The following is a 23,536-nucleotide window of genomic DNA, read 5'->3' as shown; positions in this document are numbered from 1 at the left end:
CAAACTCTAACAATATTTAAAGTGTCACTAGCTACGAGGTATATTAAAAACCTAATATACTATTTTTGTGGCTCAATCAATAATGAAATACAAATAGTGAAATAATAATTTCCTTTTAGTAGCCGACAAGGTTCAATTTATGAGGATAATAAAAATGGTGACAATGCGAAAACTAGTTCCATTTGCTCCACTACCCCGTTCACACTGCGGCTTAAGTTATGACATCCTCAATGGTTAGCATATATCACTTGGAAAATACCAGTACTGTTTTAGAATTAAAACTAAAAAGGAATTAGACAGACATATATTATATAAATGTATAGTTGTGAGTGTAAAGAAATGAAAAAAAAAAATTCGAGGCGTCCGTATCACATTTTTACCTGTTATAAACGATAAAATCCATTATAGTGTTAAGCCGAAGGATTTATAAACACAAGAATGTAATTGGTTAGGAATCGTTTCACTTTAGTTTTTATGTTGGGTTTTGTTCATTGTTAAAACCTGTGCGATGACCTATAGTTGTTAACATCCTCGTCCTAAGGTCTGGGATGGAAAGTTGTCTGATTGTACATTACCTTATGTCCTTATCTATGTATTGAATATGTTGGCATATATGTGATATGTATCGTCTATAATTGTTGGTGAGATAAATCACTGTTTCAGAGAAAACTACTATTCCTGTGAGATTGGTTTTTACATTAAATATAAACAAAATTGATAAATCAAAATAGATAAAAATAAAATCCTATAGCTATAATATAGAAAAATCTTAAAGGTTATGTATAACTAACGTTAAAGGTAAATAAACTAGTATTTTAAGCATAAGTATTTCTTTCGAAACTTTATGTAATACAAACCATAACAAACAGTAAGGACTTCTTTCTTATGCGCGTAATTATTTTTACGACACTTGGTACAAAGCAATGCTTCCTGCCTTGAAGCCTAAGCAGACAATCTTCTTTTGTTTGTTGTAATCTACTGCATTAGGAGATTTAAGTCCATCACGATCAGTAAGTAAGATCTTGCTATATTTCCCGTCGTGTTGTATTACTGTCAGGTTATTTGAGGTTCCACCAACAACAAATACGTTCTGATTACTGTCCACTGATAACCCACTCAGTTCGGAAATAGACTGATCCGTGAATACCCATATTTCTTGTCCTGTCATGCTACAGCAGTGTACTGTATTACTGCCCTGGTGTGAATAGTATATCCTGTCGCTGGTCGTTGTTATATTAAACACCCCTGAAACATCGATATCGATTGTATTTAATGTCTTCCCATTCAAGTCCATCACTACTATGCCTTGTCCACATACAAAAACATACAGCTTCTGGTCCTGGTAAGATATTCCATAGCACCAATTACTGCAATTCACCCTCTTCCTTTTACTAGTATTCTTAGTGTTTATAATCTCCAGGTATCCGTATATGCCATATGTAACAGCAACACGGTCGGTATCCACTAATGTAAGACTATGCGGTTTATCAGAGACAGGAATGTCACGTATGTGTTGACCATTGTTATTGTATTCCATTAAATTACCCCATCCATAATAGTCCGCAATCAAGATTCGGTCGTCTGGTAATACAATACAGCCAGTGATTTGTTTTGATCCTTTGATATCAAACTTCTGTTTCAGCTTCAGATTGACATTTTTAATGTTTTGCGATAATCCCTGTATCTGTATCTGAGCTTGGTCGGTCTTTGCATCTTTTAATTGTAGATTGACCATAGTTTCAATAACTTTGACTTCTCCAAACTGTTTTACCTCATTCACAAAGGAACTGATCACGCGATGAATCTCTATCTCCATTCGGTTTTTCGTACAATTTCTGATTTCTTCTTTGATTGATCCAATCTTTTTACCAATTGTTTTGTTTAATTGGCGCGTTCCTAGGAATACTTGCAATTCAGATGCAAAACGTTTCATTTGAAGTGTCTCTTCTCCCAATTGTTCTACCTCTTTCTCTATTTGCCTCAATTTATTAAGAATTTTCGAGATTTTAGATTTACAGTTTCCATGTTTTGATTTCAAATCTAGAAGCAGTTTTCTCTCAAGTTTATCTATGTATTCATTTAGATTCTTTCGTGTGCCTGTAATCGTTTTCCGTATTGTTTGTTCATCTTGGTCCACATTTGTCAAAGCTATTTCGCGATCCTTGATAAAAAGCTTCACGTTGTCTATCGTTGTTGAGATAGTTCCTTCTAAGTCTAAGAGTAACGTTGATTGTTTAGCGTTTTTCGATGCGTCATCAATGGAGATGACGTCAGAAGAGGAACAGGATTTATGTTCAGAAGGAATACAGACTACGCATACTGCAATATCGTGTTTCTTGCAGTACAGATCTAGTTTTTTACCATGAATTTCACAGTTAAGATTTACGGAAATGTTTTCTATTTGACGATAGTCCTCAATAGAAATCATCTTGTGATCTCTTGTTACTTTCATAGATTTGTGGTATTTTTCACATTCTCCACAGAATCCCTCCTCACATATGGTACACCATTTCTTTGCATTTTTCCAGATGTCCTCATATCCACATGAACCACACAATATGTTCAGTTTAGATGCCATGTAATTTCTCCTGTTCAAATATAAGAAACGTTAAAGTTAGTTAGAAGATCTAGTCTAAGAATTCATTGAGGTAAATTTTTTATTTCATTTTATTGTTTGTTGATGATGACTGTACGATATAATTTGGTGGCAAGTTTTTATTGGTTTATTAAGTCATACTTTAAGAGTGCTATGAACTATCAGTCAATGACTGCCCAAGAAGCTCAGATCTCTACCTTGTGTCATCGTGTTGTAAAGGGTGTATACATTCCTTGCCACGTCTAGTCTGTAATTTTGTTAGACATTTTTCTGATTTAATATGATCTGTTGAGTTTTGTAAAGTATTTTGTAATGATATGATGTCCCAGAATATAGAAAGGTTGATTACTGATAAACATGCTTAACCCGAACACCTTCCTTTTTGGCTGTTGCCAATACCGATGCATGAATTTCACAATGGTTCAGTGGTATTTTTTGGTTAAATTCTTTTTTTTTAAATTAGGCCGTAAATATGAAAAAGAAGATGTGGTATGATTGCCAACGAGATAAATATCAAGAAAAAACTAAAATGACATAAACATTAACAACTATAGGTCACCGTACGGCCTTCAACAATGAGCAAAGCCCATATCGCATAGTCAGCTATAAAATGCCTCAATAAGACAATGTAAAACGAGAAAACTAACGGCCTTTTTTATGGAAAAAAATGAAGTTTTTTCTAAAGTGCATATTTTTCATGGCTAGGTCTTTTAGAGCATACTATACGACAAGAGGTTTTCTAATTGTTGCAGGTCGTACAGTTAACTATACAAACACTTCATTTGAATTTTTGTTTTAAAGTTTATTTTTTTCGAATTTCACAGTCTATCAATGCGTTTTGTTTCTAATTGAATGGAGACAAAAAAAAATCATCCATATTTGAAAATACACAAATACGTTTTTGAATATATGATTGTTGTTTTGGTGTCACCGATATTGTTTTACTATTGAATTTGTTGACTTATTGATCAGAAGAGTTACTTTTCTTTATTTCTTAGTTTTGATATAGATACTAGCTGTTGAAAATTATCATGTTGGTTTTTTTTCTAAATACTTTTTTTAAATAATAGCATCACGAACCTACGATAGACATTCAAACTGTTGGGTCTCCAAAAGTTTCTACATGCCTTTAATTATAAAATAATTCGAAAAATTAATCAGGAATAATCTTTATGTTTTGATTTATATAATTGATATAAATCAAAACATCGTGTTATTTCTGATTAATTTTTCGAATTACTTTAATTAGGTGTTGAGAACCTTTGGTGATCCAATAGTTTAAGAGTCCATCAAAAGTTAATAGTGAGCTTTGGTCGTTACATACAAACGTTCACCGAAATTGTCCTAGTCAATTGATAAATTTAATGTGTCAATCAATGGCCACAGCCACACTGTTTTGAATTTCATTCTATTCATTTTTTATGAGCTATGTTGTTTTCTAGAATGTCTACCCTCAATTATTGTTATTTTTATTTGGGAAAACATATATAAACCACATTTTCTCTTAATATTTTTTTTCTCGCCCTACCTATGTTGTTTACTACTTGAGCTATTAACTTTTTTATTAAAATTGAAGTAATTGCTCGTCACAACATGTAGAGCAGGATCTGTTTATCCTTCCGGAGCTCCTGTATTCACTCCCAGTTTTTGGTGGGGTTCGTGTTGTTTATTCTTTGGTTTTCTATGTTGTGTCATGTGTACTGTTGTTGGTTTGTTTTGTCTTTTTTTCATTTTTAGCCATGGCGTTGTCAGTTTGTTTTAGATTAATGAGTTTGACTTTCCCTTTGGTAGCTTCCGTCCCTCTTCTTTAACAATGTGTGACAAAAAAGTGTTAGGCATTGTTCCATTACGATACACACAAATATTGGTTAGGTTTTAAAGCTACATTTTACATGCCTCTGTAAATATAAAAAACCCAACAAATATAAAATGTGTCTACAGTCGAAATTAAGTCGTTAAAATAGTTGAGGACCACACTCATTATTTTAAGTTAAAGTAGAGTGTCCCATCAAAAAGAATTCTGTCATCTTGTCCTCACTTATGATTCCCCCGTAGGTGACTTGTAATAAAATTATTACTTGCTAGGTCAACTCGATTGTGCCACTATAATTGAGTAAATATTAACCATTATGAAACGTAGAAAGACAGCCTGGTGAAAGATCGTGAGGTTTGTCTTTCTCTTTTCGACGATCAATACATTTGAATTGGGACATATAGCAGGAACTCCTTAAATATGTGTTGGGAACCCCTTTCGCCTTTTGGAAAAAAAGGCTGTATGTATCCGCTCCTGTCGCTCCTACCGCACCCGGATTTACAGTCACTTTACTGTTTTATATTTATATAGATTTATAGCCTGTGACAACAACAGCACTTTTCTTTCAAATAAGGGTAGCAGTGCCATTTTCAGTACACATTTGTGGGGTTCGTGTTGTTTATTCTTTCGTTTTCTATGTTGTGTCATGTGTACTATTGATTTTCTGTTTGTCTTTTTCCTTTTTAGCCATGGCGTTGTCAGTTTGTTTTAGATTTACGAGTTTGATTGTCCCTTTGGTATCTTTCGTCCCTCTTTTTTAATCATACCGTAGTTTTGTCAGCTTTAGCAGATAATCTGAACATATCATCAAATACCAAATTATTTTACGGCACGTGAAACTATAACCGTTTTAAAACCAAAGAGACAAAGATAAAGAAGGACTTATCTTACCATGGTCGATCGTGTTATGACTCTGTGTTATTGTACTGGAAAATCAACAAGGAAGCTAGTTACATATTTGGTTTTACTTTGTGCTTTGAAAATCTTATAAAAACATGCGATACTATCTTTTCCAACTTTCGTTTCTATCGCTAGTCAATATATATGTGTCTTTACACTTAAATCACATGACCTATTTGTTCATGTATTTAAAATGTCAAAGACGCGGGTAAATTTGAAAATAAAAAAACAGCAACGTTTGACACAAGTATTCCCAGATCATTTAATAGTTCTTTAACGCAGATTTCATGAAGTTATTTCAAACATTTAATGTGATGAACAATGAAATACAAATCCCAAAATGATCGTATTTGAGTGTGTAGATGGGGGTGGGGTGGGTTTGTTACATAATAGAGAGTAATGAACCAAAAAATAAAGAATACTAAAATAAAAAGAATAGAGAATAATGGTCAATAATTATAAAGAATAGAGAAAATGGCACAACAAATTAGAATAATACAGATATGGAGTGCCCCCTTTTTCAGAACCTTATATGCTGTTTACCCTAAAGATAAACAATGTCGAAGTTTCTGACTCTGGGAAGGTAAATTTTAAACACGTGGCGGTTTTTTTTTGCACTGAAAACCACAAAATTTGTCTACAATGAATAATATTGAAGAATCAATAAAAATTTGTCAGTGTTCTACAGAAACCACTGTCTCGCCTACTTTTTCTGTTAATCGCAGGCTCAATCAAAATGAAAAATTAAATCAATAGAAATATTCATTCGATACTATTTTTTTTTATTGTAAGAAGCTTCTTTTCAAATTTTGAAAATCCTGGATAGTTTATGTATGTAATAAATGTTTTAAATATTTAACTGCAGTTTGTGTTTGAAGACAAACTAAGTCCATTTATAAGAAAAATACGGATAAACAGGTACAACATTTTACAAAATTTCCTTTCTAGATACTAGCATTTGATCATAAACAAGCTTCGGTTCAAGTTTGGTAGAAATTCAGGATAGTTTGACAAAGTTATCAAAGTTTTAAAAACTGTAACCACAGAAAGAATATAATTTTTCCTTGCAGAAAAACTAACTTCATTTATAAGTTAATTACGGAAAAAATGATTTTTTTTTAATTACTTCTGGATAATGATCATAAACAAGCTTCTTTTCTAGTTTTATAGAAATCCAGAATAGAACAAGAAAGTAATAAACATTTCAGAATTTTAACTACCGCGGGAATATTTGTGAACGCGGTCACCGACAACGATGACAAATGATACTAAACAAATATAAGAACTATGCCTAAGAATCCTAAGTATACAATGCTATGAAAACGTATCAAATAAAAGCATTGATAAAAACGAAAATATAATCCAGAGAATTATATTAAAGAAACCATTATAGTAAGAAAAAAAGAACTCACAAAAGGAGCTGACAGAAGGTACAGTTGTACTGCCGGCGTGCCTTGATATTCTCCATAAGATAAGATGTGATAAGATATATCTTATTTCCAATAGTGGACCCATTACCAGTATCAGGACATTGATTTTTTATCACACAATTGCAATAGACAATAAACAAACAAAAAAGTTATATACTATTAACTATTAGTACTGCAACCAGAGTTCATTTTTTTTAAATTTTAATGGTCCGGAAGAACACAAACCTAAATTATATATCGATGGAAAATTCGTGTAAAATGAAAAGTTGGGTCGTAAAAATTCAGAGTGGTCACAATTTTGTGAAATTGAGGTCAAAGGTCAGACCTAAAAATATCAATATTTTAACCACAAGGACAAAAAGGAGAAATATACTGATATACATTCAATATAATGATACAAAACCGATTAAATTATAAGCATACTTTAAACCAACTTATTTTCGCGAGCGATTTATTTTCGCGAATTTCGCGAGTAGAAAAATAACGCGAATATAAATCGTCGCGAATATTTAAAATTTGGATCTCTTCTTATCAAACTACACTAAGAAATAAGAATATCACGAAATTAAATAGCCGCGAAGGGAACAAGAATAAGTAAAGTGCGAAATAAAGTATACGCGAAAATAAGTTGGTTTACAGTATGCTATAAACGATGTTAAAACGACAAATTTGACTACTCATAAGAAGAGATGCCATTACAAAAAAGCGTTGATTTGGAACCTTCTGATTTTTTTCCATTTAAGACATAGCAAAAGAAGAAGTGGCCTTGACCTTTTCACATCCATAAACTTTCATATGTGTATAGTGTTTCACTATAGTATATTACAGAATAATTTTCTAAACTATAAAACACAAGTTTATCAAATTATTTCAATATTTTTCTATCTTTAAAAAAAATAAAATTACAAGCGCTGAAACAGTGTTTTTAATTTTGCATCGTAAAGGTTGTGTATTTTGTGAAAATTAGTATCTAGTTATAGACAAATATATATTGTGTATTTGCGAAGCCAGGACAGAGCGAGGTTAAAAAAATGAGTGTAAAACAAAGTCAGATTAATGAATGAAAATTTTTTTAGTGGGATCATCCTATTAAAAAAGGTTAATTCAATATTTTTTTAAGGGAAGGATGAAAAATTATACAATGTACTGCTAATATAATTGTTTGATGTTGTAATTCAAAATCAGTCATGATCCTTATATAACTTTTAAAAGCGACACACAATAGCTCAAGTATTCATTAAATAGGGACATGAATCAATCTCTCAGTCATCATATGCGGATTCAGTACGCGTAAAAACTATTAGCATTACAAAATACTTCCCTTTTTTATAGCAACAAGTTCGGTGCAGGACAGATTTTGTTCAAAGAAAACACAGTTTTTGAGAACAAATGCTATCTGTAGCGTAATTACCGTCATGAATGGTCAAACACGTCATACACAGTCTTACCTTTGCATAGGAAACACAAAAGCAATGTGAGTACAAAGTTTCGATCAATGTTCGTGACACATATTCCCATATGCATATGCATGATATATCTGCTCTGCCAATCCCAAATGTAATGGGGCGAATGTTGCTACAGAAACGATTGATTTTTAAATAGCCATACATTTACGAATTTTTGGTTATCTCTAGGGACAGTATACGGTTCAGAAGCGCCTTTGTGTTATTTTTTCATCAATTAACTAACGTGTTGAAGACCGGACAGTGATCTATAATGGTTTATTTTTTATAAATTGTGACTTGAATGGTGTGTTGTATTATTGACACTCATACCACATCTTCCTATATCGACGAAGAAGCTAAGCGGCATCATTTCCATAGAAATATCAAAACGAGGACATGGCTGATAAGAACACTGGTGGCAGGGTGAAGTAGTTGTTCTTCTTTTAATGTATTCTTGATTTTTTTCCAGATACACCTTGATATAATTCTACAAATGGCATCCCCTGTATTGAATTCAGAGCTAAACTCTATATTTCATATCCCTTGCCCCCTGTGTCTAAATTGTAAGGTGTTACAATATCTAGTTAGTTCTGGAGTTTGACAGTTTGATAAGCATCAGAGACAATCTTATGTAAAAGTGATCGGTACATGCAGAGTATGTGCTACATGAGAAAGACTTTTTCTTATGGAAGAACAAATCACATCACTAACAATCGTTATTAATGAACTGACAGCAAGTTCAAATTCTAATTTTTCAGTAACTATTTTACTTAATACACAGGTGCTGACTTCAATAAGTACTTGCTTATGCATGGACAAATGATTACTCACATTAATAAGCACAACTTAAATTACTGTCAACACGTTAAGAGGACTCAGTTTTGTGTAGTTTTCTGTGTTTTGTAAAGGTTTTTCTTTTACGCAAAAAACCCTAAACTACAAGAAGAAACTGAGCGCAAGATCGTATAAAAGTGTCAGATTGTGAGGATACATGTCTACCAGTTTGATCACATATATGGATTTCTGTTGTTTCTAATTTAAAGTTCCCCATGGGTGACTGGGGAAAAAATTAAACAGTAAAAAGGAGTGAGGCGTCCGTTTTGCTCTGCGGGATGTATCAAGTTCGCAGTCGCGTCCGGTCACAGTGGGGACGTTAAATCCGATGCCTCGTGTAAAGGGAGGGTCACGTTCTTTGCACGTTTAAAACCCTTGCAACAACTCTTTGAGGGGTCGATAGGTGGTCTGTTGCAATTGAAAATGTTGTCCCAATCCTATATACCATCATATTCCAGTGGCAGTCTAAATTTTCCCGACCATCATCCCGAATGACCTCTATTATTACAAAACCTACCTATTGTTTTTATTGTTAACTTTTTCTCATCCTAAACATGCATGAAATATTTTCCACTGGACGTTAAGGAACCAACAATCAATCAATCAATCTAATTTAAAGACGCACCAATTGTGCCTTCTGGTGCAAGTCTCATAACACTACTGATGATTCGCCAAAGAAAAGCAGAATATCAAGAGAAGTTGGTTTTAGCATCACCTTGTCACACACCAAATCTCTGCGAAACTTATAGTACTTTTCCCCCGACCACTTACATGCATAATATTTGCTCTGAGGTTAAACATTAACATACAATGTATTTTCACACAATATCAACTATATAGTCAATATCCGGAAAAAACTCTAATCCGCAGGATTTGATTAACTTTCATAAAAAGTCAAAATTTTATTAACAAAAATATAACTTATTTACAGAAAATACATGAAAGAACTACTATATATATTCAAATCAAACAAAAATTGATTAACTTCTCCTACAAAATCTGCATAATCACATCGAAACTATCAAATTGATTGTGAAGGAAAAAATAAATGCTAGAGTTGATTGACGGATAGGAAATTTCCGTAATTAAAAAAGGTACAAATCATGTTTTTATTTTTGAGTTTTTGACCAAATTGTTTGGAATTTGCCCAACAAAATTTGCATGCAGTATCTCAATAATATGCTTTGTCCTCTCAAATGTCAAATACTGTTTTTGAATCATACGTTTTCTCGTTGTCAAAAAAAAACGCGTTAAATTTCTATCTAAAAAACAGCCAACTTTAAGTTTAAAAGTTTCACTTGGAGATGGTATTATATATATGTCTTCATCATTCCAATGATCCTTGATGATATGTGCATAGAAAATGTTTACAAAAATAGAGGGAAACTTAACCAAAATATATATTTTTGGATTGTAAGGTAACTACCCAAAACCGTAAATTGAGAGCTACCTCAATTAAAGAGATAAAATACAAAAATGTGACCATAGAAACTTTGTACGACCCGACGGAAATTAAAATATAGATATTATTCTATCATTTAAATCAATCTGCAGCCGTGTGTTATTCCGGACCATTAAACTCGTTTACTAAGCGTCTTTTTTTTTAGGTCAGTTGCAGTACTATATATACTATATATAGTAAAGAATTCAATAATGGTCAATGTGACTGTAAATGCCAAGTATACAATCTAGTTCAGACCCAATAATACGATTCTCAAACAACAATAGTGTGATCGAAAATTCAAAACGGTTCGGAAAATATTTCTGAACAATACAAAACTAAACCAAAAAAATACGGTGAGTGGGGGAGTGGTAGAGGAAATTAAACGATCATTTATCAAGAACACATGTTTTCCGTTAATTTCTGACACAAAACGGATTCGTGATGATTGGTGCCACGATATGACATTCGCCGGTTAAGTATTTAACCTAGATCATGTCTTATATTTGATAAAAATTCTTTTCTTGTAAGATAAACCATATACATGTATGTGTCGAAATTTTCATGATGCAAGCAGTATTATAATATGCAAAATATTAAATAAGATAATCGTAATATATTGTAACACTAAACCTGCAGAAGGTACCTACAGTTATAATCTGTAATCGGACGAATATAAAATGTCTCATTGTAAATTGATATACCTATGTTCTCCGATTACTTTAATTAAAATTGGAAACATCTCTCACAGATATAATCAGCAGTAAATATTGTTAAAACAAAACAACAAAAATTGTCTTTCCTCTTGTTAGAATTTTAGATAATGTTAAATATTTGAGTTCTTAAAGAGTCAGATAAGAAATCATGTTTATCACTTTTTTTCAAATAAAAAAAACACCATTCAAGCATAGTAAATTTTATCTAAAACTCTATATTACAGAAGGAAAGAATTCTACAATAATATGTATTTTAAAAAAATAAAAGGCAACCATTGGCAAAATTTATCCCTCCATTAGTTATGTGGACACCATCATAATATAAATATGATGATATGCTATAAAGGCTTATTTACTATTTTCGTTTGGTTTTGCTAACTGATAAATTCCTTTCTCGGCCGAATCGAGAGATATGAAAACGGACTCGAGTGATATTAAAATTATCGCTAGAAACTAAGGAAACACAATTGTTTTTCTCACTTTCACCGTACCGGCTCAAGCGAGAAAATCGATCTCGTTGTGATAACCAACTAGTATCTTTAAATAAGACACCAATTACTTTCAATCGAAGACGATGTAGAAGTTAACAAAATAAAGACCAACGTACGGTCTTTAACAATAAGCAAAATCGATACCGCACAGTAAACGATAAATGTCACCGAAATGACAAATGTAAAACAATTCAAAACGAGAAAATTCAAAGACTCGTCTATGTACAAAACCATTCAGGGAATCAAAATTTCATATATCTGTCACACAATGAACGAAAGCCACCGAATTATAGGTTCATGACTTGTGATAGATACATGCAGAATGTGGCAGTGCTAAACACGACGGATTTCACATGAAAATGCAGCGGTATACTACTGTTGCCTTTATAATTTAAAACATTTTTTTAAAGTTTGGTTACTATAACAAAAGAAAATTAATGGTAGCTATGTATAATAGTTTCCATTTTAATGTCAAAACAACAAAGTAAAATCTATATTTTTGGATAGAGACTTTCGAGGTGCATATAAATAAGATTCTTATACACAAAAAGTTTAGATTATATTCTAAAATCAAATACGGAAATTGAAAATGTATTATTTAAATGCCAAAACAAAAAAAAAAATCTAAATGCCAAGGAAGTTATAATCCAGAACTAATTGGTCTTTAAAACGCACAAAATAACGAGTTTAAAATTAAAAATATAACAACAATTGCACCAATAAACTTATGTTCATGATTTGAATATGCACAAAGAATGCTGGTATTGTTTTTTTTACATCTTCTCTATATTGTTCTAAATCTTCATCTTGATTCAATGAAGAGTTTTCTTCTATACGTTATATAGGATATTTTTATTGGCCAATTTTATATAAGTTGCATACGTAATTGCTGTTATTTTACCTCTATTATGTCACTTTATTTGGAATAGCATTTCAATTTATTTGAAAAATATATAAAAAGTAATGGATCTATTTTTAATTTGTTTTTGTATAAATCCGCGCAAATGTAATAATTTTCAGCAGGTATTCTTCGCGCGACAGGACCAATCTGCGAAAACATAACGCGCCGGTCCGTTTTCTAGTACGATGACGAATGCTTTATTTAGCTAATTATTGAGCTGATTGAAAACAAATAGAAAGCGTATGAATAAGTTGAGAATAAATAACGATAATTCTTATGGATTCAACAATAGATATATTAGTAGTGTTAACACGAAATAAACTTAAGGACGCCTCCGGTTGCGGGAAGTTGAGAATAAATAACGATAATTCTTATGGATTCAACTATAGATATATTAGTAGTGTTAACACGAAATAAATTTAAGGACGCCTCCGGTTGCGGGAATTTCTCGCTTCATTGAAGACCTGTTGGTGACCTTCTGCTGTTGTATTTTTAAATGGTCGGGTTGTTGTCTCTTTGACACATTCCCCATTTCCATTCTCAATTTTATTAGTAAATCTAGTTTCGTTATTAAGACTTTTTGAAATCAGTACATATTTTTAGGTGAATTTTTACATAACTTTTTTTTTCAAATTCTTGACATTCCATCAGAAAAAGAGATTCATCTTCTATTGATACCATTTGTTTTGCATATACATACTGTACGATGTGATGAAAAAAGAACATATTCCAACAGATTACAATATGGAAAATTATATTTAGTAATATTTAAAATAAACATGACAAAAGAGATAAATTCTTAAAGAGAAAAGATAAGCGAAAAAGACTATGAAGGCAAAATAGCTATGTCGGATTAACATATTTTGTTATAATGTAATATAATATTTATGAGAGATTTGTACATAATTTGTGTATAATACTGAAAATAGGATTAAATATCCAAATGGTTTAATCTAGCTTTGCATGCACCATTTTCTGAGCGCTCACTCTGCACTTGCTCACTATCTCTCTCTCTCTGCACTCGCTCACTCTCTGTCTTTTGTAATATCTTTATTAAAAGAGGAACGAAAGATACACAAACTGAACGCCTTGGCTAAAAATGAAAAATACAAACAGAAAAACAATAGTACACATGACACAACATAGAAAACTAAAGAATAAACAACACGAACCCCACCAAAAACTAGGGGTGATCTCAGGTGCTCCGGAAGGGTAAGCAGATCCTGCTCCACATGCGGCACCCGTCGTGTTGCTTATGTGATTACAAATCCGGTAAATAGTCTAATTCGTTAGGTCAAATTCATGAAAGGGAAGGGGAGTGTAGTTACGACGTAAGGAACATATCCGATATCATTTGTGAAACGGTTATTCCATAACGGTCAACCAACTCGTGATGGCGTCCGTAAAATTTACGAAGGGATGATTTCAACTTCACCATTAGGAACTCTTGATTTAATAGCTTCCTTGTGAACAAAGTCTATATAAACCATAGTTTGACATTTGAATTAAATCCACATAATCAATACATGCAATGCATACATATACACAAACTATGTGAGAGAAAAGTAAAAGTAAAACATAAACATTATTTCAATATATTTCGGTTCTAAGCTTAAAAGTTCTTAATATAAACATCTAAACTACACAGCCTTTAATATTGTTTGTATCGAATTTTAAACCTGATGCTTTTTGTTATCTATTAATCATGTTTTTCTTTGTCTAATATGTTCTCCTATTTATTTGTATTGTAGTCCTGTAATATTATGTTGTCATCTCAATGTTATATTTAACTTTGCCATTAAAGTGCGAGGTTTGGAATGCCCCAAAACCAGGTTCAACCCACCCCTTTTATTCCCCTTTAAAAGTGTCCTGTACCAAGTCAGGAAGATGGCCATTGTTATATTATTGTTCGTTTATGTGTGTGTTGCATTTTAACGTTGAGTCGTTTGTGTTTTCTCTTATTTTTGAGATATTGAGATAAGACGTGGCACGGTACTTGTCTATCCCAAATTCATGTATTTGGTTTTCATGTTATATTTGTTATTCTCGTGGTGTTTTGTCTGATGCTTGGTCCGTTACGTTTCGGTGTTATGTCGTTGTTTTCCTCTTATATTCAATGCGTTTCCCTCGGTTTTAGTTTGTTACCCCCATTTTGTTTTTTGTCCATGGATTTATGAGTTTTGAACAGCGGTATACTACTGTTGCCTTTATTGTACACATTAGTTTTATAAAGTACATTTATGTTTATTTCCATTAATATGGCTTAATTCAAAATGTTATAAAACCTTGAAAGAATAGACATTTAAGAATTAAATGAAACTCGTCCTCTATATCATTTTTATAGTACATTTTGTGTTATTTCTTGTTATACCATAGCATCTTCAATTTTCTATAGCTACGATGTGGTTACTTGTTCTTGTTTTCGTTATACATGTTTTGTTACATTGATTTGCAGAAATAAAATTGCAGACTAAAATTATCCAAAAAAATATAATAATTAGAACATTTTGGAGAAGTATGACAGCAAAAATTAAAATCACAAAAATACACCAGGTATGTCTGAAATGAAGTTTTTGCTAAACCATAATTATGATCACATAAACCTATGACAAACAGTTCATTCTTTATAACATACTGCCAGTTACACTTATTATTTGGACATCTCTCTAATCTGCAATAAAAGTAATAACAGTTTTTCAATACAGTTTGAAGTATTTAGCAATTTAAACCAATGTTTGTGAAATCTTGGATTTTCTTGTGAAAATAGAAAGCAATCTATTTAGTACTTGATTTAACATAACATTGTTAGTAGACAATTTAACACCAATCATATTCTTACAATAGTTCATTTTGACTCTATGGCCGGGGCTTTATGTGTACCCTATATTTCGTTTGCATAACTCAATAAAAAATCGATATCAGTATCAAATAGTTATCAAAGGTACCAGGATTATAATTTAGTACGCCAGACGCGCGTTTCGTCTACATAAGACTCAGCAGTGACGCTCAGATCAAAATATTTATAACGCCAAACAAGTACATAGTTGAAGAGCATTGAGGATTCGAAATTCCAAAAAGTTGTGCCAAATAAATCTAAGGTAATCTATTCCTGGGATAAGAAAATTCTTAGTTTTTAAAAAGTGATGACACAGTGACATAGTTTAAATACATACTTTTGACATTTCTTCTATAAGTAAACATTGATTGTCTAGCTTGTTCCGGCAGTTTCTGTTAACGTTGTTACATATCATATTTGTTATTAAAATTTAAAAGTACTCCTAGGTAGGTAAAATTATCAATAGCTTTAATTTCTTTATTATCATAATACCATTCAATCAACTTGAACTGTACCCCTTTTCTTAATACTAATATGTTTGAATACCTGTTATGAACGAATACATCCATTATAGTGTTAAGAATTTTGGGTCCTCAATGCTCTTCAACTTTGTATTTGTTTGGATTTTTAGCTGTTTAGATCTGAGCGTCACTGATGAGTCTTATGTAGACAAAACGCGCGTCTGGCGTATAAAATTATAGTCCTGGTATTTTTAAGCCGAAGGATTTATAAACACAGGAATGTAATTGGTTACGAATCGTTTCACTTTTATGTCGGGTTTTGTTCATTGTTAAAACCTGTGCGATGACCTATACTTGTTTAAAACATCCTCATCCTCAGTTCTCTGATGGAAAGTTGAATGATTGTACATTAAGGTTAAGGAAGAGTAAATGGGATATGTCGCAGATTTTGCTAAAAATTTGCATACAACCTTGACTCGTTGAACTTCAACTGAAAATCAAAAAAATAATACATTTATCTCGTTTATTATCTGAAAAATTGCAGATTGATTTCTTTTAATATGGGTGAATATTTGTATAGAAAATCGGCGAAAAACCTTCTAAAATTTGTCTTGAAATCGACAAATCTTTAATTCTACTCCATAGATTTTTCTTAAAAAACTATATATTGTTGATACATAAATTTCTGTTTTAATGATATAAAATAAGCATAGGGTCATCGACTACGGTTTTTGTCTAATAATCAATTTGTTACCTTGTTGGTAGTGAAAAACGTCAAAAACCAATGTTTTACGGCCTGCAACGCGATAACGTTACGATTATTTCGACGTTTTGTTGGATTTTTTTCACAAAGAACACAACATTGAATAATGTTTCCCGTAAAAACGAAGTCGGTGACCCTATCTTTATTTTGCATCATTATAACGGAAATTTATGTATCAACAACATAAAGTTTTTTAAGAAAAATCTATGGAGTAGAATTAGAGATTTGGAGATTTTAAGACAATATTTAGAGGGGTTGCGCCGATTTTATGTGCTTTCTATACAAATGTTCACCCATTTTGTAAGAATTCAATCAGTAATATTTCAAATGATAATTGTGATAATTGCAATATTTTTTCGATTTTCAGTTGAAGTTCATCAAGCCAGAGTTGTATGCCAATTTTTTCTGAAATATGTGACATTACCCATTTACTGTAACTTGACCTTAACATATGTCCTTATCTATATATTGAATATGTTGGCATATACTGTAAAAGTAGTTTAATTCGTGGGTATCAATTTTCCTGGTTTGAACAATATTTACATGTTCGTGGGTTTTTAAATTCGTTGATTTTAGTTTTTATAACCCACCTACGATAGTAGAGGGGCATTATGTTTTCTGGTATGTGTCTCCGTTCGTTTGTCCGTCTGTGCACCTGTCCGTCTGTCCCGCTTCAGGTTAAGTTTTTTGTCAAGGTAGTTTTTGATGAAGTTGAAGTCCAATCAGCTTGAAACTTAGTATACACAAGTACACACCCGTGATATCGCGAGTCCGTGACTGATTTAAAGTATATAACTATGCCTTATTATATATATATATAAGCCTTATTTTAGTAATTGGTATTGTCATCTGATAAAGTCATGTCGAGTATAAGATACACAGCTTTTTCTGCTTTCAAATCTTTCTGTTTGAACCCGTCGACTTGGAACTTATCAATTTTTGGTTTTATTAATTATTTTGAAAACAAAAGATTCTGAATATCCAGGAATGGGGTATTTTTAATCAACAGCATTGTCCTATATTAGTTATCTTCGAAAATCTTGCTGATTGCTGAATAAAACTACAATAGGGAACAATTTGACAATGATTGAATTTAGTAGTGTCAGCCCTTTGATTATGACCCGTGTATGTAGCAAAATCCTAAATACACCGTTTGGTGGTGCGCCTGTCAAATGCGGAACGTACAGATAAGGTAATAGGTAACAGGTGAATATACTATTGGTATCGGTATCGGATTCGACCCGGAACTTGTTAATTATTGGCAATATTAATTGTTTGGAAAACAAAAGGGTCTTGAGTAGTGCAATTTTTAATCTACACCATTGCCCTTTATTAGTTATATATAAAGTCGAATTCTTTGATTTGTCGTTTTTACCCGATGACGGCTGACATATTGGACCTCGTAATTTTAGTATTATAGATGTGTCCAATGATATGATCTTTCTAATTTAAATGCCAAATTAGAGTTTTTACCCCAATTTTACGGTTCACTGAACATAGAAAATGATAGTGCAAATTTCAGGTTAAAGTTTTTGGTCAAGGTTGTTTTTGATAAAGTAGAAGTCCAATCAACTTGAAACTTCGTGTACATGTTCTCTTTGATAACATCATTCTAATTTTAATGCCGAATTTGAGAATTCATTCCAATTTCACGGTCCACTTAACATAGAAAATGATAGTGCAAGTGGGGCATCCGTGTAATGTGTAAAATACATCCGATACTGGTAAAATCCCAAATGATTGGAAGCAGGCTAATGTTGTACCTATATTTAAAAAAGGTGACAAGCATAACGCTATTAATTATAGACCAGTTTCATTAACTGCAATATGTTGCAAAATTTTAGAACATATTTTAACAAGCAACATAAGGAAACACCTTACAATTAATAACATATTAAATGATAGTCAGCATGGGTTTAGAAGCAAAAGGACTTGTGAGACCCAACTTATCATCAGCATACAAGATCTTGCTAAATCATTGGGATATGGTAACCAAATAGATGTCATACTTTTAGATTTTTCCAAAGCTTTCGATAAAGTCCCCCATAAAAGATTAGCCCAGAAATTAGAATTTTATGGTATTAGAAATCAAAATTTAAATTGGATAAATGACTTTTTAGCTGACAGGCAACAGCAAGTACTACTAAACGGTGTAAAATCTTCAAAATTAGCAGTTGATTCTGGTGTCCCTCAGGGAACAGTTTTAGGCCCAACATTATTTTTACTCTTTATAAATGACCTACCCGAACATGTAACTTGCAATGCAAGACTTTTTGCAGATGACTGTTTATTATATAGAAATGTTAATAATAGTTCTGATGCACAAATACTTCAAAAAGATTTGTCTAGTTTAGTAAAATGGGAAGAGGATTGGCAAATGAATTTTAATCCTGAGAAGTGTTATGTAATTCATATTTCTAAAAAAAGTAAACCTTCAACTTTTGATTATATATTACATAATCATATTTTAGAAGCAGTAAAAGACAGCAAATATTTAGGCGTAACTATAAGCCATGATCTTGATTGGGGAACGCATATTGACAATATTACTTGTAAGGCAAATAAGACCTTATGTTTTCTTCGTAGGAACTTAAAAAAACTGCACACGTAAGGTTAAAAACCTTACGTACACATCATTTGTCCGTCCGGTCGTCGAATACTCTTCCCCTGTCTGGGATCCGTACAAAAAACAACACATCACTCAGGTTGAGCAGGTACAGCGTAAGGCAGCCAGGTTTGTCTTCAATGATTATAAAGACAGATCACCTGGAGGCAGTTTCAAATTTAATAAAATCATTGGAATGGGAAAATTTAGAATTAAGAAGGAAGAAGGCTAGATTAACTATGCTGTATAAAATAAATTGGGGGTTAGTTGAAGTTCCTAAGGACAACTTAACAATTTCTGATAGACGCACTAGGGGGAAACATAAATTTAGGCAAATATCCACAAATAAAGATTTCTATAAATTTTCATTTTATCCTCGCACTATTTCGGACTGGAACTCACTACCTGAAGCAATAGGTATGTCTGACACCCTAGAATCCTTCAAAAGTGGCATATCCACTCTAACACTTGAAGGATCCACAGCAACTTATTAAACTTTAAAGTCACTGTACATAATGTATATATGTTATTGATAACGATTTTTCTTTGTCATATTGTTTTTAAATTAAGTCCATATGTACATAGCACACAAGTTCCGGGAAGTTTTACACTCCTACCTAGGAGTCTACTCCCGTATTCGGAAGAAGAAGAAGAATGTGGACACATTCTTGTTTTTTAAATGAAATATTAAAGCCTTTAGAAACGAAGTTACACATAGTCTTGATTGAAGGAAATTGCAAAGTAAACATTGACCCGTGTAAATCGCAGTGACAACACTAACTATCCCAAGCTGAGACTACCAAGATAAAGTGATCAACAGATTAGGGACCATCAAAGGTGGTAATTAGGCCATAAATATGTCACCTAAAGAAATCTGTATCATGAAGGTATCTTAAATTGTCAAATAATTCATCTCAAAATCAAGCCCAGCATGACAGTATTATTTCCCATATGTACGAGAACTATGAGGATAGTTAGACAATACTTGGTCATGGCTTAAATCTTCAGAAAACATGCCCAAGTATTGTCTGACCAATTTAGAACATATTCACACTTTCGAGTGACCTTACACAAATATCCTTTCCCATTGTAATATTCAAACCTAAATAAGAGTTCACTTTTTATAATGAACTAAATATAAAACATAGGTAATGATTATTTCAATGGACGAAATGAAATAGCACTGATATAGTTTTTGAAGGATTAATTGTTTTTCTTCTGCTTCAGGTAAAATTTAATACTATATATTTTTATTTTTTTTATTTTAAAAAGCAACGTTGATCATGACAATGTTTTATTAATCCCAATTTTGAAATTTTATTATTTTTATAAATATAAAACTGGCTCTGGATGAATATTTGAATTCAGACCATTCAACATTAAATGCTTACTTTTCATTGATAAATGTAAATGTGCTTTATATAGCAGCAGTCTGGCATTGTGTTTTTTTAAAGAAAAAGAAAATAATTCCCTTACGTGTGGAAGGTATATAAATTAAATAAGTATCATTTTATTTATCATAACCATTTTTTTTTAAATTTTGGTGTATTCTATATATGTGTACCATTTGAAAATGCATGTCAGATATTTTGCAGTATGCTATTTTTCCATGAAAAATGTCTTAGGGGATTGTTTACTTTGTTAGTGCAGCTATTAAGAGTTCACTTTCTTAATAAACTGACAATGAAAAGTCATTCATGTATAGCATTTCATAGTGCATGGCAAACCAAATACTATGAAAATTAGAGGGCAAAAAAATAAGTTTTCATTGGACGAGAAGGGGTGAGTATGTTCTACAAAATTAACACTTTATCATACTAGCATATCAATACCGGAAACCTGACTTTCATCGAAAAAAATATTTTTTTGAGAATTAAAAGACCAAAAGTTGTACAGTTTAGGTTATTAAAGATTAAAGGGGTATACTCCTGTGTGCAGTTGTAGTGATGTGACTGCTATTAAAGTATTCTTGGGTTCGAGGTTATTTAATATATGCTCTAGATCATATCAGTAGTCAAACCTTCATGGGGATCTTTCCATGTCTTGATTTGGACAATGGCTGTTTTATATCGTTGGACACTTAAATTTGTGGATACATTCATCCACGAAAACCACGAAAATTGGTACCCCACGAATAAAAGTACTTTCACAGTATGTGATATGTATCGTCTATAATTGTTGGTGTGATTAATCACTGTTTCAGAGAAAACTACTTCATATTCCTGTGAGATTTGTTTTTACATTGAATATAAACAAAATTAATAAATCAAAATAGATAAAAAATAAAATCTTAAAGCTATAACATAGAACAATCTTAAAGGTTATGTATAACTTACGTTAAAGGTAATAGTATAATAAACTAGTATTTTAAGCATAAGTATTTCTTTCGAAACTTTATGTAGTACAAACCATTACAAACAGTAAGGACTTCTTTCTTATGCGCGTATTTTTTTTTACGACACTTGGTACAATGCAATGCTTCCTGCCTTGAAGCCTAAGCAGACAATCTTCTTTCGTTTGTTGTATTTCACTGCATAAGGAGCTTCAAGTCCATCCCGATCAGTCAGTAAGACTTTGCTATCTTTGCCATCATGTTGCATTACTGTCAGGTTGTTTGAGGTTTCACCAACAACATATACGTTCTGATTCATGTCCACTGATAACCCTCTCGGTTCGATAATAGAATGATCTTTGAAAACCCAGAATTCTTGTCCTGTCATACTACAGCAATGTACCGCATTTCTGTTCAAGTCTGTATAGTATATCCTATCACTGGTCGTTGTTATATTATATACATATGAATCAGCGATACCGATTGTATTTAATTGCTTTCCATTCAAGTCCATCACTACTATGCCTTGTCTAAATACAACAACATACAGCTTTTGTTCCTGGTAAGATATCCCATAGCAACTACTATAACAATTCACTTTCTTCCTTTCATTATTATTCTTAGTGTTTATAATCTCCAGGTATTCGGATGTTCCATATGTAACAGCAATACAGTCAGCGTCTACTAATGTAAGGCTATACGGTTTATGATAGACAGGAATGTCACGTATGTGTTGACCATTGTTATTGTATTCCATTAATTTACCACATCCTCTATAGTATGCAAATATAATTCGGTCATCTGGTAAGATGATGCAGCCAGATATTGGATGTACTGATCCTTTGATATCAAACTTCTGGTCCAGCTGCAGAGTGACATTGTGAATATTTTGCGATAATTCGTGTACCTGTATCTGAGCCTGATCGATCTTTGCATCTTTTAATTGTAGATTGGCTATAGTTTTCATAACCTTGATTTCTCCAAACAGTTTTACCTCATTCACCAAGGAACTGCGGTTGACCGCTATCTCCATTCTATTGTTCGTACAATTTCTGATATCTTCTTTGAGTGATTCAATCTTTTTACTAATTGTTTTGTTTAATTGGCGCGTTCCTAGAAATACTTGCAGGTCAAATGCAAAACATTTCATTTGAAGTGTCTGCTCTTTCAGTTTTTCTACGTCTTTCTCTATTTGCTTCAGTTGATTAAAAACTTTCATGATTTTAAGTTTACAGTTTTCAAATCTAGAAGCAGCTTGCACTCGAGTTTATCCAAGTATTCATTAAGACTTCTTCGTGTGTCTGTAATCGTTTTACGTATTTTTTGTTCATCTTGGTCCACATTTTTCAAAGCTATTTCTCGGTCTTTGATGCAGTGCTGCACGTTGTCTATTGTTGTTGAGATAGTTCCTTCTAGGTCTAAGAGTGAAGTTGATTGTTTTGCGTTTTTTGATGCGTCATCAATGGAGATGACATCAGAAGAGGAACATGATTTATGTTCCAAAGGAATACAAACTACGCATACTGCAATATCGTGTTTCTTGCAGTAAAGATATAGCTTTTTGCCGTGAATTTCACAGTTCAGATTTATGGAAATGTTTTCAACTTGACGATAGTTCTCAATCGAAATCATCCTGTGATCTCTAGTTACTTTCATAGATTTGTGGTACTTTACACATTCTCCACAGAATCCCTCTTCACATATGGTACACCATTTCTTTGCATTTTTCGAGATATCTTCATATCCACATGAACCACACGATATGTTCAGTTTAGATGCCATGTTATTTTTCCTGAAAAAAAATAAGTAACGTTAAAATTAGTTAGAAGATCTAGTCTAAGAAATCATTGAGGTAAATTTTGATTTTATTTGATTGTTTGTTGATGATGACTTTACGCTATAATTTGGTGGCAAGTTTTCATTGTTTGATTAAGTCATATTACGTGTGCTATGAACTATCAGTCAATAACTG

General features: G+C 32.2%; 2 protein-coding genes across 2 annotated transcripts; both read right to left on the bottom strand.

Moving 5' to 3' along the window:
* Positions 1 to 147: 147 nt before the first annotated feature.
* LOC134706169 (uncharacterized) lies at positions 148 to 22,783 on the bottom strand. The gene is made up of 2 exons (XM_063564878.1): positions 21,642 to 22,783; positions 148 to 281 (listed from the first exon to the last, which is right to left on the bottom strand). The coding sequence occupies exon 1, from the start codon at positions 22,781 to 22,783 to the stop codon at positions 21,686 to 21,688; it is 1,098 nt and encodes a 365-aa protein (XP_063420948.1). The 3' UTR covers positions 148 to 281; positions 21,642 to 21,685.
* LOC134708560 (uncharacterized) lies at positions 181 to 1,593 on the bottom strand. Its single transcript, XM_063569203.1, has 2 exons — positions 858 to 1,593; positions 181 to 264 (listed from the first exon to the last, which is right to left on the bottom strand). The coding sequence occupies exon 1, from the start codon at positions 1,535 to 1,537 to the stop codon at positions 902 to 904; it is 636 nt and encodes a 211-aa protein (XP_063425273.1). The 5' UTR covers positions 1,538 to 1,593; the 3' UTR covers positions 181 to 264; positions 858 to 901.
* Positions 22,784 to 23,536: the final 753 nt, after the last annotated feature.

The sequence above is a fragment of the Mytilus trossulus genome, chromosome 2, assembly GCF_036588685.1.
Source record: "Mytilus trossulus isolate FHL-02 chromosome 2, PNRI_Mtr1.1.1.hap1, whole genome shotgun sequence".
NCBI lineage: Eukaryota > Metazoa > Mollusca > Bivalvia > Mytilida > Mytilidae > Mytilus > Mytilus trossulus.
The sequence above is the reverse complement of the archived record's forward strand: the minus strand, read 5'-3'. Positions and strand labels throughout refer to the sequence as shown.